This window comes from Abramis brama (genome assembly GCF_963993115.1).
Source record: "Abramis brama genome assembly, chromosome: 11".
In the NCBI taxonomy this organism is placed as follows: domain Eukaryota; kingdom Metazoa; phylum Chordata; class Actinopteri; order Cypriniformes; family Leuciscidae; genus Abramis; species Abramis brama.
Genome location: NC_139973.1, coordinates 30,657,776 through 30,671,339, shown reverse-complemented (window position 1 = coordinate 30,671,339; position 13,564 = coordinate 30,657,776). Strand labels below are relative to the sequence as shown.

At 39.0% G+C, this 13,564-nt stretch overlaps 1 protein-coding gene across 7 annotated transcripts in view; it reads right to left on the bottom strand.

Moving 5' to 3' along the window:
- agap1 (ArfGAP with GTPase domain, ankyrin repeat and PH domain 1) overlaps window positions 1-13,564 on the bottom strand; it is a 200,546-nt gene that overhangs the window by 68,169 nt on the left and 118,813 nt on the right. For all 7 annotated transcript variants that reach the window (XM_084129542.1, XM_084129541.1, XM_084129540.1 and 4 more), the window contains 3 exons: window positions 13,226-13,353; window positions 12,491-12,646; window positions 10,794-10,886 (listed from right to left, as the gene is read on the bottom strand). In XM_084129542.1, coding sequence (XP_083985668.1) covers window positions 10,794-10,886; window positions 12,491-12,646; window positions 13,226-13,353 — 377 coding nt within the window. The remainder of the gene's footprint in view (window positions 1-10,793; window positions 10,887-12,490; window positions 12,647-13,225; window positions 13,354-13,564) is intronic.

Sequence of the window (13,564 nt, the reverse complement as noted above, 5' to 3'; positions counted from 1 at the left end):
ACCTTTCCCTGGGAAATGATATTTTTCCAATCCCACAGAAGGCGGATCATGTCACACTCGTTAAAGGCTTGATAGCAGGTCTTTAATATTCACCGTCTTAATTAGGGCTGCAGTTAATTTCATTAAATTCTTTCGGTGCTAAATGAAGCAGATTATGAGACATCTTTTATTGCGAAGCGTGAAATTACAGCCTGCCCGCTGCCAATGGCAGGGCCAAGCTAATGAATTACAGGGTAAATAACACCCGAATTAACCATCCAATTTAACTCCTTACAAAGCACCCCTGCTCCGAGGGGGCAGAACTTCGTCAAACATGCACAGCTCAGTGCTCATCTACGCACCAGAACATGCAATTACAACCATGATACTAATTTCCCTTTATGATGAGGAGAGACGTTTCAGTGCCATTGTATTTCTTAAAAGGAAATTTTAAGAGAGCAATGCACGGTAAAACGTAACGTGTGAAAAGTTTCACTGCACCACCAAACATGGAAAAAGGTCAAAATGTTGTTTAATCTTGAGCAATGGGAACACATCGGCTAGGGTGACAAGCAGATATTCAATAAATCAGGCACTGTGGGAAAACAACTGTGATGGAAATTAAAGATAATAATAGATATAGCCTATATATAGATAAATATTTGAACCAAATGATTTACAACATGAAACACAAAGTAATCAGTGTAGTCCGATTCTGAACAAATGGCCCATATGAGCCAGTTCTTTCTAGTGGATCAAAAACACACAGCATGATCAGTGTAGTCTGATTCCCAAACAAATTACTCTTATGAGCCGGTTCTTTTTAGTGAATCAAAACCATACATACAGGGTAGGGTGATCAGTGATGTCTAGCCAGTCACTAACTGACTCTTATGAGCAGATTCTTTCAAATGAGGAAAAAAAAAAAAAAAAAAAAAAAAAAAAAAAAAAACCATACAAAGTGACCATTGTAGTCTATTTCCTGAACAAATGACTATTATGATCCAGGTTTTTTGTTTTGTTTTTATTTTACCCTTACTGTAGCATTTTGTTGTAGGCCTACCTAGTTTGTTAGACTTAAATCAGTATAGTTCCTGACTGGTGTGTAGTTAAAGACACACATTATGATTTTGTCAGCAGTATTTTATACAAATAAATTAACATTTTTGTGCAAAAGGAAAAACATGCTGTTTTCGTGCATGTATCTTTAAATGCAAATGAGCAGCAAATGCTGCTGTTCCCCTCCCCGTTTTCCAGAAGAAGGCTGAGCCTACAGCTCATGTCTCGGATACTCGGCCAAAAACTAAAACATCTGTTTGGTTTTGATTATCATCTCTATCGCGGTCACGCTCGCATGACACTGCAGTTCTTCATCATCATGAAAGTTTTTTATCTGCATGCGTTTTAAAGCCTTTTCAGTCTAAACTTCTGATTTATGGTTTTCTGAGTGCACACCCGAAGCACGCGCACAGAGAGCTGCCAGACGGCGCGTCCTGCGAGTACTAAACTAAGTTCTCTTTCACGTGTTATTGCGCTTAAACTGTCAAATACACACAAGATTATGTCCAAAACACACAAAAGTTCACATAAAAACAGTCTGTGAGTGTAAACAGCAGGGAAAGAAATCACATGAATATATTAGATCTGTGTATTAAAGTGAAAGCAGCGTAATATACAGTGCTTACTGCTATATATGCTGTTAATATGAATCAAACAACAAAAGAAAAACAGAAAACCACTCACTGGTTTTAATTGAATAACTTACCAGCTTTAATACGAATAACTTTCTTACATGAATGCTGCTGTTAAATGCTCTGGCGAGGAGATAAACATGGCGGACTGTGTATAGATCGCTCAGGGCGGGGTCTATGCTAATAGGGCGGAGTCTGTCAGCAGTCATGGGCGGGGCCTGTACAATGTGATGTCACATTGCACAGAAACTGCAAACGGCCTGTTCTGAGAGACTGCATATGATTTATGAGAATTAAAAAAAAAAAGAGAAGTGGGTGGATTTTTTTTTACCATTATAGGGTGGTTGTGTACACATACTGCAGACACACATTTATGTTCAAACACCATGTAAAAGTGAATTTTGCATAATAGGTCCCCTTTAAGTCATTTAAACATCGGTGTTTAAACAATTTTTGCAAGAACTGTTTTAAATTTATCTGAATTATCAATTGTTTTTCAAATATGTTTTACCTCACAAGAATAATTATACAAAACTGAAATCATTCAAATGAATAAGAAACTTTTTTTTAACATTGTTTAATATTCCCAACCCTATGCAATAAAATTTAACACCACAGACCTAGAGGTACACTGACATGAGGATGAGGAAAACATAAGTCTTAGCCACTTCTGAAAATTAATTTGTATTAAAGCTTGTGTCAAACTGCCTTTCCGAACAGTTAACAAAGATGTGTGTGTGTGTGTGTGTGTGTGCACGGTAATCGGCTAATTAAGAACGTGGAACAGATGTCGACAGACTCCGGGCTGCACAGGGTCAGTAAACAAAGCTGGCGATCATTAGAGTAACATTAGTTTCTGAACAAAGCCATAAACAACTCTATCAAACAAAACAATTTTTTACAGACAATCCAAAAACCTCGCCAAGTTTCAACAGTTTCAGCATTATAATTGCAGTTCAGCGTGACCTCTGACAAATTTAAATGAGCCATTTAAAAAATAGAAAGAAATAAAAAACACTAAAAGCCATTAAAAATGACCACCAGTCAAAACAAACACCATAATATAGTCATAATATATAATAGATGTCAAAACAACCGGGATCTCTGAGGTGATTGGACAAACAGTCGTATTAATAACAAGGCAGAGGGTCAAAGGAGGCTGTGATTGGCAGATGCGAGAGCTGTCATGGCAAATTCAGGTGACACGTCTGACCTCACCACACCCACTCTGAGGGCTCAGAGAGGCCAGTTTGAAGCCCTCCACAGGGAGACGGCGCTGAAAACGCTCCTCTTTAGCCGTCTAATTGCTGGAGAGTGCGAGCCCACCCCAGCCTCATTACGCTCCACCAAGCCGTCTGCGTGTTTTAATGAGGAGCATGTTCTAATGAAGGCGTTTTTACAAAGGTTTTATTGTAGCTGAGAGCCATGTTGAGAGCGTAACCTTCAGCTCAGGAGTCAGGACAATAACCTTCGTAATGAGATCACAGCGAATGGCAAATAAACTGCGACAAGGTCTAAGAGAGAATAAAACTACCTTAAGCATGTGCACATTCACAGTAAAAAAAAACACTACTGAATGAGTTCACACCAGTTTTGTGTCTTTGTTTTTGTGCAATTCTGTAATTAAGAGGAAGAATTATGTGTCAACGTTAAAACACAGAAATCAACCAAGCCTTTTCGTTTTTTCGTTCTTTGCATTTATGGTTAAATAAAGAACATGGAATATCCATGGAACATTTCCAAAGCACAAAAGGTTCTTTATAGATGAATATCAGATGATGTCACCAACGTCTCCTCACTGATGTCACTCACTTCTAAAACTTGTCTGCCGCCATCTTGAGTACCTGATTCACGTCAGTCGCAAAGGAACTAGCTAGCTATGCCTTCAATATGTTGTGCGGTGGGGTGCAACAACAAAAAAGGAGACCCCAAAATATCCTTTTACAGGCTACCTCAGGATGAAAAAAGACGCCGTAATTTGCGGGTGGGACATGTCCCCACCACTTTTGAAACATCTCGCGGCACGAATGTACCAATACAAATAAACAAAACATTAACTAGCAGAGCATGCATTTCGTTCGTTTGTTAAATAAGAGGCGATCTAGCACTGAAATGTGTTGTTTCTGAAATGAAGTGATCAAAGTGCTCGTTGCCCCTGCGATCAGTGGCGCGGATACTGTGTTTGTTTGTGGCTCGCGCACAGTCTTCACTTGGACGCGCACTTCAATGTGGAGAGACTCTCTATTCGTTCCGGTGAAATTACAAAACAAACTGCACACAAACGTGTCCCTGCCTGATATACAACCACTGATAAACATAATTGGTTTTGATGAGAAAAAAAAAACTATGAGTGCAGATTAGAACCCAGAACCTCTGACACGCTTGGCAAAAGTTCTGCCCCTGGACCATTTAAATACACGCTTAAAATAGTCGGATCAACATATAATATAATTGAATGCCAGGACTGGTAGTTCTGTAGCAGCGGACAGAGGCTGGAAGTACACATCAGGTATCGCGTAGGGATCACACCCTAACGATATTATTTTTTGAAAGTAGCGTTTCTTTTCATGGCAGTCGAGGTGCGAAATGTTGTCTTTCGTAGCCATTTGCTGTATCCGTACGAAGCTGTAAATAGTAGAAAGCTAGCTAGTTAATGCTTGTCAGTACCATAGACAGTACTCGGTAGGTACTCAAGATGGCGGCAGTCAACTGGAAAAAGAGCGGATGACGTAAAGTATAGTGGAAAAAAGGTTCTTCAGATTTCTTTTAAGGCAGGGGTGTCCAAATCTGCTCCTGGAGGGCCACTGTCCTGCTCCTTTAGCTTCAACTTGCCTGGAAGTTTCTAGAATACCAAGTAAGACTTTGAATAGCTGGTTCAGATGTGTTTAATTGGGGTGGAGCTAAACTCTACAGGACAGTGGCCTTCCAGGAGCATGAATGGACTGTTTTCAAGCAAGATAGGATTTAAAAAAAAAAGAAAGTTGCCCAGTTGATTGATTCAACAACTGGTCAAATGAAGCTATTTTAAAAGTTTAGTATTTTGTTTATTGGGTGTAACAGAATAGGATACCATGCTTAAATGCTCAAGAAACATTATTTTTAATTTACTGTACATTGCAGTACCTGTCTGAAACGTGCTGATTACTACAAAGCCTCTACTTCCAAAAAAGCCTCTGATTGGCCAAACACCTCAAGCATTCATCTTCCAAAGCTTTAAACAATTACAAACAGTTAATAATGTCAACGGTATTAACGTACCAGTTCGACTTCGAGCCCGAGTCGGATTCTGAAAATGCGGATGATCAAGCCGATAGATTAGAACCAACTTTTCAAGCACAACTTCAGGAGAACATTTCACAGTGGTAAGTAGTCTGTTGTATATAGCAAGCCTTGTACTCTCCCAGGTTCAAGAAGCTGTCCTCTTTAAAATATGCTGTACACAAGCAAACTTTTGGGTTGTACTGCTCAGGAACAGCATTATAAATAAATCTTAACCACTGATTCCTAACAAATCAGTTGCATCCAAACACACAGTGCCTCCGCAAACAAGACGACAAGACAACAATTCATTGAAGTCTCGTCTTCTTTCTTTGCTTATGCCTTTAGGTGGGCATTATACTAATATTTCACATTGTGACGCAGATGCTTGAGGAAGCAATATCAGGACTTCGCCGTTTTAAGCAGGTCTGGATCAGTGTTCTCAGTTAGAGAGAATAAATCCCTTTGAGGGAGACTATGAGCTTTGTAACTTTGCAGATCTTACACATGCACAAACTGATACTTTATAACACTAAAGGAAAAGGAAAACATTAAAAAGCAACATATGACCCCTTTAGGAATTGCAAAAAAAAACAAAAACAAAAAAACAACTATTTTTGTTTTCTGAAATGTTATGATTAAATATGCAAATGATGCATTATCTAACTAAATATGCACTAATTTGCATACATTTAGAACAGACATCTGAACATTGGATGAAGCCCAGTTCAAAATTCTTGTTTCATTTTGTAGACTCAAAGGTTTTTACAGAGGGGATTTTGGATATCTCTTTCAATCACTCTTTCAAAAATACGGTCAATAGCCAGAAAAAGTAAAAAGATTTAAATGAATAAAATGTCTAAAATCAGGCAAATAATACATGAACAAACCCCTCTGTAAAAATCTATAGAATATATATAATTGTACATTATAGAATTTCTCTAGCCCGAATATTTAAAACTGTAAGGTTTGGTGTATGTAAGTGCCACTGAAGTGGAGATGTTCTGGGAACTGCAGAGAACTGCAAGGATATGCACTGTATTTGAAATCCACAGAAGCAAATAGATAAAGTTCAATAAATTAACACAAAGTTATTTTGGATGTTTTCTTTCCAATATAACCTAAAAACAACACGTTATGAAAAGCCAACTGGACAAGCATTTAAAAATTCACCAACAAATGTTTTGGGGAATCCAAACAGGTTTTCCTATGGCATCACTTGCGAAAACCCCCTTTTGGAAACTTAATTTTTATTTTTAGAGTGTTGAGTGAAACAGAAAATCCAAAGCATCAAAAGCGATCGATTTAGTTCAGGACTCATCTGTGTGTGAGTAACTCACTAACAATTACGGCCGTACCTTCAAGGAACAGCTGAACCATAAATCTAATACACTCAGACATCTGCCAAAGAGATTACAAGTTGACGTCCCTCATCAACATACGGCGACGATGTGCAGCTGAGAGCCAGCCCACAAAAGTTCATCCCAGAGATTGATGCCGTGCCGTGAGTGAGGGATTTCTGGTGAAATCTATAAAAATCACATTCCTGGACCAAAAGAGGTCACTGAAGAGGTGTTAATGCGAGGCAGGTAGACTCGGGAAGCACACGCTAATTGGAGAGCAGGTCTAACGCCCAGCAGCCGGCAGTGGCTAGTGAGAGGCGAGGAGGAAGATCGAGAGAGACGCGAGCATGTAAGAGGAAAGACCACAGGGAATTATCAAATCAATTAACATCCAATTCCTAAACGAAGCTCTGCCCCGTGCCTCTGAGCGCAAACTGCTCGGCTGCGTTATCATCTGTGAGGGGATGTGCCCGGGCCGCTTTCGTACTGTTGGTGAAACACTCATCGCCTGAACGTAGCGCCCAATTAGATGGAAAATGCCACAGCAGCAGACGCAGTCACTGATCTGATGGAGGGATTGTGGTCACGGATGCTTGTCTGCGGTGTCTGTCTCTCTGTGAGTCTCTTTCCGAGGAGATTCGAAGATGTCACGGGTCAAAAGGATATTATAAATCAAACAAAGTTTGATTAAAGGACCAATGAAGAGTCCCACATAAAATGGGCGTCCACAGAAGTCCCACAGAAGTCTGCAGGATCTGAACAAACATCTATTAACTTCTGCAGCGTCTAGTTCTGCACAATTAATTAATTAAAGTATAATCAAAATTGTGATATGACTTGATATAATTATTGAAACTTATTATAGAAGGTTTTTTTTTTTCAATTTTCAACCAATTCAATTCAATTCTCATTTATTTGTATAGCGCTTAAATGCATGTTGACATTACAATTTAGTGTAATCTGTTATCAGAGGTGATGGTGTCCAAGTTATGCATTTCAGAAATGTACATAGACAAATTACACAGTTAGCTAATAATGTATAAAAAAATAGTAGTAACATTAGTAGTAACAAAAGTAACATTTAAAAAAAATATTACATTTTATACAACCATAGAAATATGTCTTTCATAATATTAGATATTATAATAACAACTACTATTATTAAGAAAATAAGAACTATAATTAAAAAAAAAATGTGAAAAAGTGAAAAACTACTACCACTACTACTACTACTACTACTACTACTACTACTACTACTAATAATAATAATAATATTAAAATAAAAATAAATGTATCTGAGCGATATAATAATGTATAATTTAATTATTATTGTTCAATATAATAATAATAATAGACTTATTTTTCAAATATACTATTCTAATAATATAATAATATGTATATTATTATGTCTATGTTTATCATTAGAGTTATTAAAATATTATTACTAATATTTTGTTAATATTCATGTTGATTGTGTTCCAAAAAATTGTGAATTTAAGGTAGAATAAGATATCACAACTGAAAAGCGAACTGAAAAAAGATTCAAGTCTAGGTACGTGACCACACGAGTTGTCATTTTGCCTTGATTTCTAAGCAATAAACATTTATCATATCACAGTTCAAATCCCAAATGCAGAATATAAGTGTATATATATACACATTTTAAATATATAAAATCAAAATCAGCATAGAAAATGCAAAACAGTGCCTTTGGGCCAGCCAGTGGGATTCAATAAGGATTAACATGAAGCTGAAGCACCAGTGAGTGAGCGAGAGGACAGCAGGGAGAACTGAAACACTGTGCACTGCAGAGGCTGGGGAGCTCTGATTGATCTCCTCATGAGATGAGGGACACCACTGGAGCCTCTGATCAGCGCAAGAGTGTGTGCGTAAGTGTGTGTGTAAGTGTGGGGCAGGTTCTGTCTGACACCAAGGAAATTAATCCCTCATTTATGTACCTGCAGTGTCAAGAGGCTGAGAGATGCTTCAGAGATATGGCTCTGCGCCAGGCCACCCGTGAGACACTCTCTATCTATCCGCTAATGCCTCACTATACTGCAGGCTCTCTAATACATGCAACATTTAAATAAAACTTTTCTTTCAGTACCTATAAAACAAGAGCACATAATGAGGATTCCCTATTATAATTCAACATAAAACTTGGAGTCCCTCCATTGAAAGTCTATTCACCCAAAACGCAGATGCTTCAAAACGTTCATTAAGAGATTGTAAAAGAAATCCATATAAAACAAGTGATTTAATCCAAGTCTAATGAAGATGAACAGATTTAATTTAGGCTTTTACTCATATATAAACATTGATCAGAGAACGTACATAAAGCACTCAAATTTGGTATACAAAAGCTCAAACATGCTTGCTTGATGCCCGAGAACCAATAAGGTTCAAGCTTCCGCAAGAACCAATAAGGTTTGTTCTCACGTGTCAAGCACGGTTGAGCTTCCGTTTACCATATTTGAGTGCTCTGTGTTTGCTGATCAATGTTTAGATTCAAACTGTTCATCATATAAGCCGATTGTGTGTCTTCAGAAGACAGGATAACACGGTTGTTCTACATGTTGGGGAACAGCAGCCACCCCTCTCTCTTGAGAACACGCGTTATCGTCTTGATTGCTCTTGGCATCGCACATACAAATGATCCCAGCGCAAGCCCAGTCGGAAGAGAGTCAGATTATAGCCAGAACCCTGTGCTGCTCTCTTCTCCGCACAGCTGCCTGCTATAGCTCAGCCTTCCCATCTGCCACTAGTGCGGCGCCCTGCTCTCAGCACCGCTGTAGCCGGCCAGCCTCATTTCTTCTTCATTAACCGCCACTGACTTTAACAGGATTTATGCAAATAGAGCCGCAGGAGGTGAGAGATCACTGCTGGCAGCATTAGCACTCGCTTGTGTGCCTCCAAAAAGAAGTACCTCCAAAGTCCCTTTAAGGCAATTCGCTCAGCGGCCATTTAGGTAACGCTTCCGGGCAGCTATTTTCCACCTAGGTAATGTCTGAATAAAAGTATTAATTTCTTTTCTTTTTTAAATCCTATTGCATGAGGGTGCTCTATATAATATATAGTTATTAACGGTTTAATTCATGAATGTCCCACCACTTAACATGTGGCGGATAAATGTTTTTCAAATTTTAAGAGCATTTTTTTTTAAAGTATGTTTTTTGTAAGAAATAGTAATAAAATACTATGCCTAAACTACTTAACTACCTAATAAACTACTTTTTTTTTTTTCAAGAATTGCATTCCTTTAATGATTATTTTCTTCTTCATTATGATATCAGAACAGTTATATCATCCTGACATTTTTAATAAAATGTAAATTTAATAAAAAATATTTAAATGAATTGTAATTTTTTTTAAATCATAGAATCATCGAAGAGTTCAAGTGATTGCATGTATAACTTGCATTTTAATGTATTTTAATGCATGGGGGAAAAAAATCACATCATTGATCCATAGCTCATATTTCGACATTCGCATTATGATTGTACTAAGCAGGATTTTAGTATTACAATGCCACACATGTCAGCGAAGACGCAATGTATTCTCCGATGTCTAATTTGCAGAAAAGAGGGGCCGATTACAGCGTCGCTTCGTTGCCCAGGAGTCTTGTGCAAATGTCCTGGCCTCCTATGGAGCCTCTCAATGTGAACCCAGCGGGTTCCGAACGCAACCCACACATCCAAAAGGTCTGCAGCTTCGCTCTTGAACGCCAGCTGCGCTGTACGGTGGAAGCGCTTCTCCGCTGTGGCACGCTAATAAACACAGATCTCACTTAAAGGCAGCTTTAATCAGAGATGCAATTTGTTCATTAGAAAATTACAAACAAGGCCACGGCGCTGACATGAGAGGGCACGATTAGTGCCGCTAATTACCTGATTCTTTCACTCCAGCTGAGATGCGCAGAGGATGATCTCGCCCCCCTACCCCCACGCTAGCTAGCGCTTTTCTTTACTCTCTCACTACACACCCTTGTTTGTGACAAATTAAGGCCAAGTCAAACTATCTCTCCCACAGTGTAGACGAGGGGGGGTCATCTTCACATCACATTCTGCTTTTCATTCCCCCCCCCAAACACACCACTTGTCAGGGAGGGCTGATGGGAAAGATGGGCCCATATGCAGATTGGTAGACTGCACTTCATTAGGCTCCTCTTAGCTTTTTTTCTATCCCCACGCTTGACAGGGAAAAAGAAGGTGGACGAGTGAGATGGTGTAGGGGTTTTGGCAGTGGTGGGGGGGGTGGGGGGGGGGGGGGTGGGTGGGGGGGGGGGGTATAGTGCATTGAGGAGAGAAAAATCCCTTCCCACATCTTATCCTAATGATCTCATTTCAACACACGGGAGAGCCTGGCTCTAATTGATGTCAAGTGCGTGCTTTCACTGTTAATCAAGAAGATGGCATCAAACGGGCTTCTCGCGGGTCTGAGTACTGATCTGAGGCCCCTTCGTCCACAATACCCCGCTGTTGGACTCCAATTATACCAGCCCAGACGGCCGGCCAGATCCTACCTGTTTAATTGGGATAGCGCGGCCACTTCCAATGCTGTCTGCGCGGCCATCCATCCCTTTCTTCTCCCTGTCTGGTTCGCTTCCCTTCCGAGACTGTGGGGGAGAAGACATCATTTTAGTCAAAGGCGAGATAGCTGCTAATTAAGCCTTACTTCAGACCAGATCCAGTTTGGAGTGCAGGGCACACTCTTGACTTCAAAAGTCAAGGGGGTGTGGGAGGGGTCAACTTGACCTTGACGTGACCCCACCCCCCCAACTTCTTGAAAGCAAGACGTGGTACATGTGCACTACTAAAGAGCTTACAACACCGGAAGAATGGCTGTCAATTTAAAGGGGTTACTGACCATATAAAATGTGTATGTATATATATATACACATGTTTTTTAAAAGAAGTCTCTTCTGCTCACCAAGGCTGCATTTATTTGATTAAAAATACAAACAAAACCAGTCATATTGTTTAATATTATTACAATTTAAAACAGCTGTTTTCTATGTGAATATATAGTTAAGTGTAATTTATTCCTGTGATCAAAGCTGAATTTTCAGCATCATTACTCCAGTCTTCAGTGTCACATGATCCTTCAGAAATCACTCTAATACAGGGTTCACCAATCTCGGTCCTGGAGGGCCGCTGTCCTGCAGAGTTTAGCTCCAACCCCAATTAAACACACCTGAATCAAGGTCTCACTAGGCATACTAGAAACTTTCAAACAGGTGTGTTGGAGCTGGTTGGAGCTAAACTCTGCAGGGACAGCGGCCCTCCAGGACCGAGATTGGTGAACCCTGCTCTAATATGATGACTTGATGCTCAAGAAACATTTATGATTATTATCAATGTTGAAAACAGTTTTTTACATTTTTATTTCATGATGCTATGATGAATAGAAAGTTGAAAAGAACAGCATTGATCTGAGATCTAAAGCTTTTGTAACATTAAACACTATCGTTCAAAAGTTTGGGGTCAGTAAGAATTTTTATTTTATTTTTGGGGGAAAGAAATAAAATAAATCAATACTTTTATTCATCAAGGATGAGTTAAACTGATCAAAAGTTACAGTAAAGACATTTATAATGTTAGAAAATATATGCTTTAAATAAATGCTGTTCTTTTGAACTTTCTATTCATCAAAGAATTTTGGAAAAAAATTGTACACAACTGTTTTCAACATTGAAAATAATAATGAATGTTTTTTGAGCATAAAATCATCATATTAGAATGATTTCTGAAGGATCATGTGACAGTGAAGACTGGAGTGATGTTGAAAATTCAGCTTTGTGTTGTGTTGTCTTAGTAATGTCAAGTTGCCATAACAAAGACATCTCACACAATGTCATATTTGCATTAAAAATGTCATAATTGAGCGAATGACACTTAATAACAGTTGTCATAAACATGCATAAAACCACCTTCATATTCATGACATGTCTTATGCACACTCCTTCAAGTAAAGTGTTACCGAAAATTTCAGATGGCACTTAGAGGCTTTTGCATCTGAACTCTTCATATATAAATAAAACAAATCAAAAATATATATATTTATCATTTTATTTTATTTTTGTTGATGTTGTATTCAGTTTGTAACAAATGAAATTAAATGAACTGCTGTTATTGTAGTTTTGTAATTTTACTTACAAAGTTAAGAAACTAATTAACAATTATAATCACGTCTATATGTCTAATGGGAGAGCAGACTGACCGTAAAGAGGTTGGAGCGTCGTTTGGACTGTTTGCGGACGGGTGTAGGGGTGTTGGCAGTTTGGGGTACATCGATACGCAGTTCCTTCTGACTGGTACTGGGAGTGGAGGGAACGGAAGAAGAGTAATCGCTCAAACTGCCTCCACCATTACTGGTCTGTAACGCACACACAGAGCGAGAATGACTTAGCAAGAAAAGCAAGAAAATAATCTCATGTTACAAAGAAACACCATAGGCCTCCTTTTTTCTAAGCTTCACCTAAGCCTCTCTAAACTTGGCTGCACATACACAGGCTCACTTGTACACTGCTAATGAGAAATCAATGAGGACTGAGCCATGTGGAAGAAGATTACTGTCAGCAGGGGGATAAAGCATAGATAAAGAAACAGTGAATTCTTCAGTGGATTATTCAGGAGACTAAAATTTGAGTCTTAAATTTAACAAGTTCTCACGTATTTTACATATTTGAGTGTTTGACAAGCTACAATAAAGTTTTTTGGGTTTTTTTTTTTACACCATACTGGTTTCGCATGGAAACCAATTGGGTCAATTGGACACAATTTGTCCAGCCTTTCCAAACACATCCAAACACTTTGAATGCACACTCATAACCCTAAATAATAAGAAAAAAGAAATCGTTCACAACATTTCAAGAAATAATTTAATAAACGTTTCAAATCGAACAGGTCACAACCCAACCCAAGCCAACAGGAAGGTTAAGTGTGTGAGACTCACCTGACTGATATGCACTGCAGACACAGGCGCTGCGCAGACGGAGGAGTGGCTTGGAGAATTGGGCAGTGACTTACAGGGTCCGATTGAGAGTTGTTGTTTCTTCCGTGATGCAACTATTTTCTGAGCCACTGAAATTACAAAGAAATGGAAAAGGTCAGAGGGAGTTTATGCATTATGGAGAAGGACCAACAACAAGTGTGCAGAGAACACAACGCCAGTTTAGTCTGTAGTTAGATGGGTAAAGTGGTCTACTTTATTACCCCTCATGAGAGAGAGAGAGAGTGTGTGTGTGTGTGTGTGTGTGTGGAGAATCGCTAACCCAGGACGCTCCTAATTTGC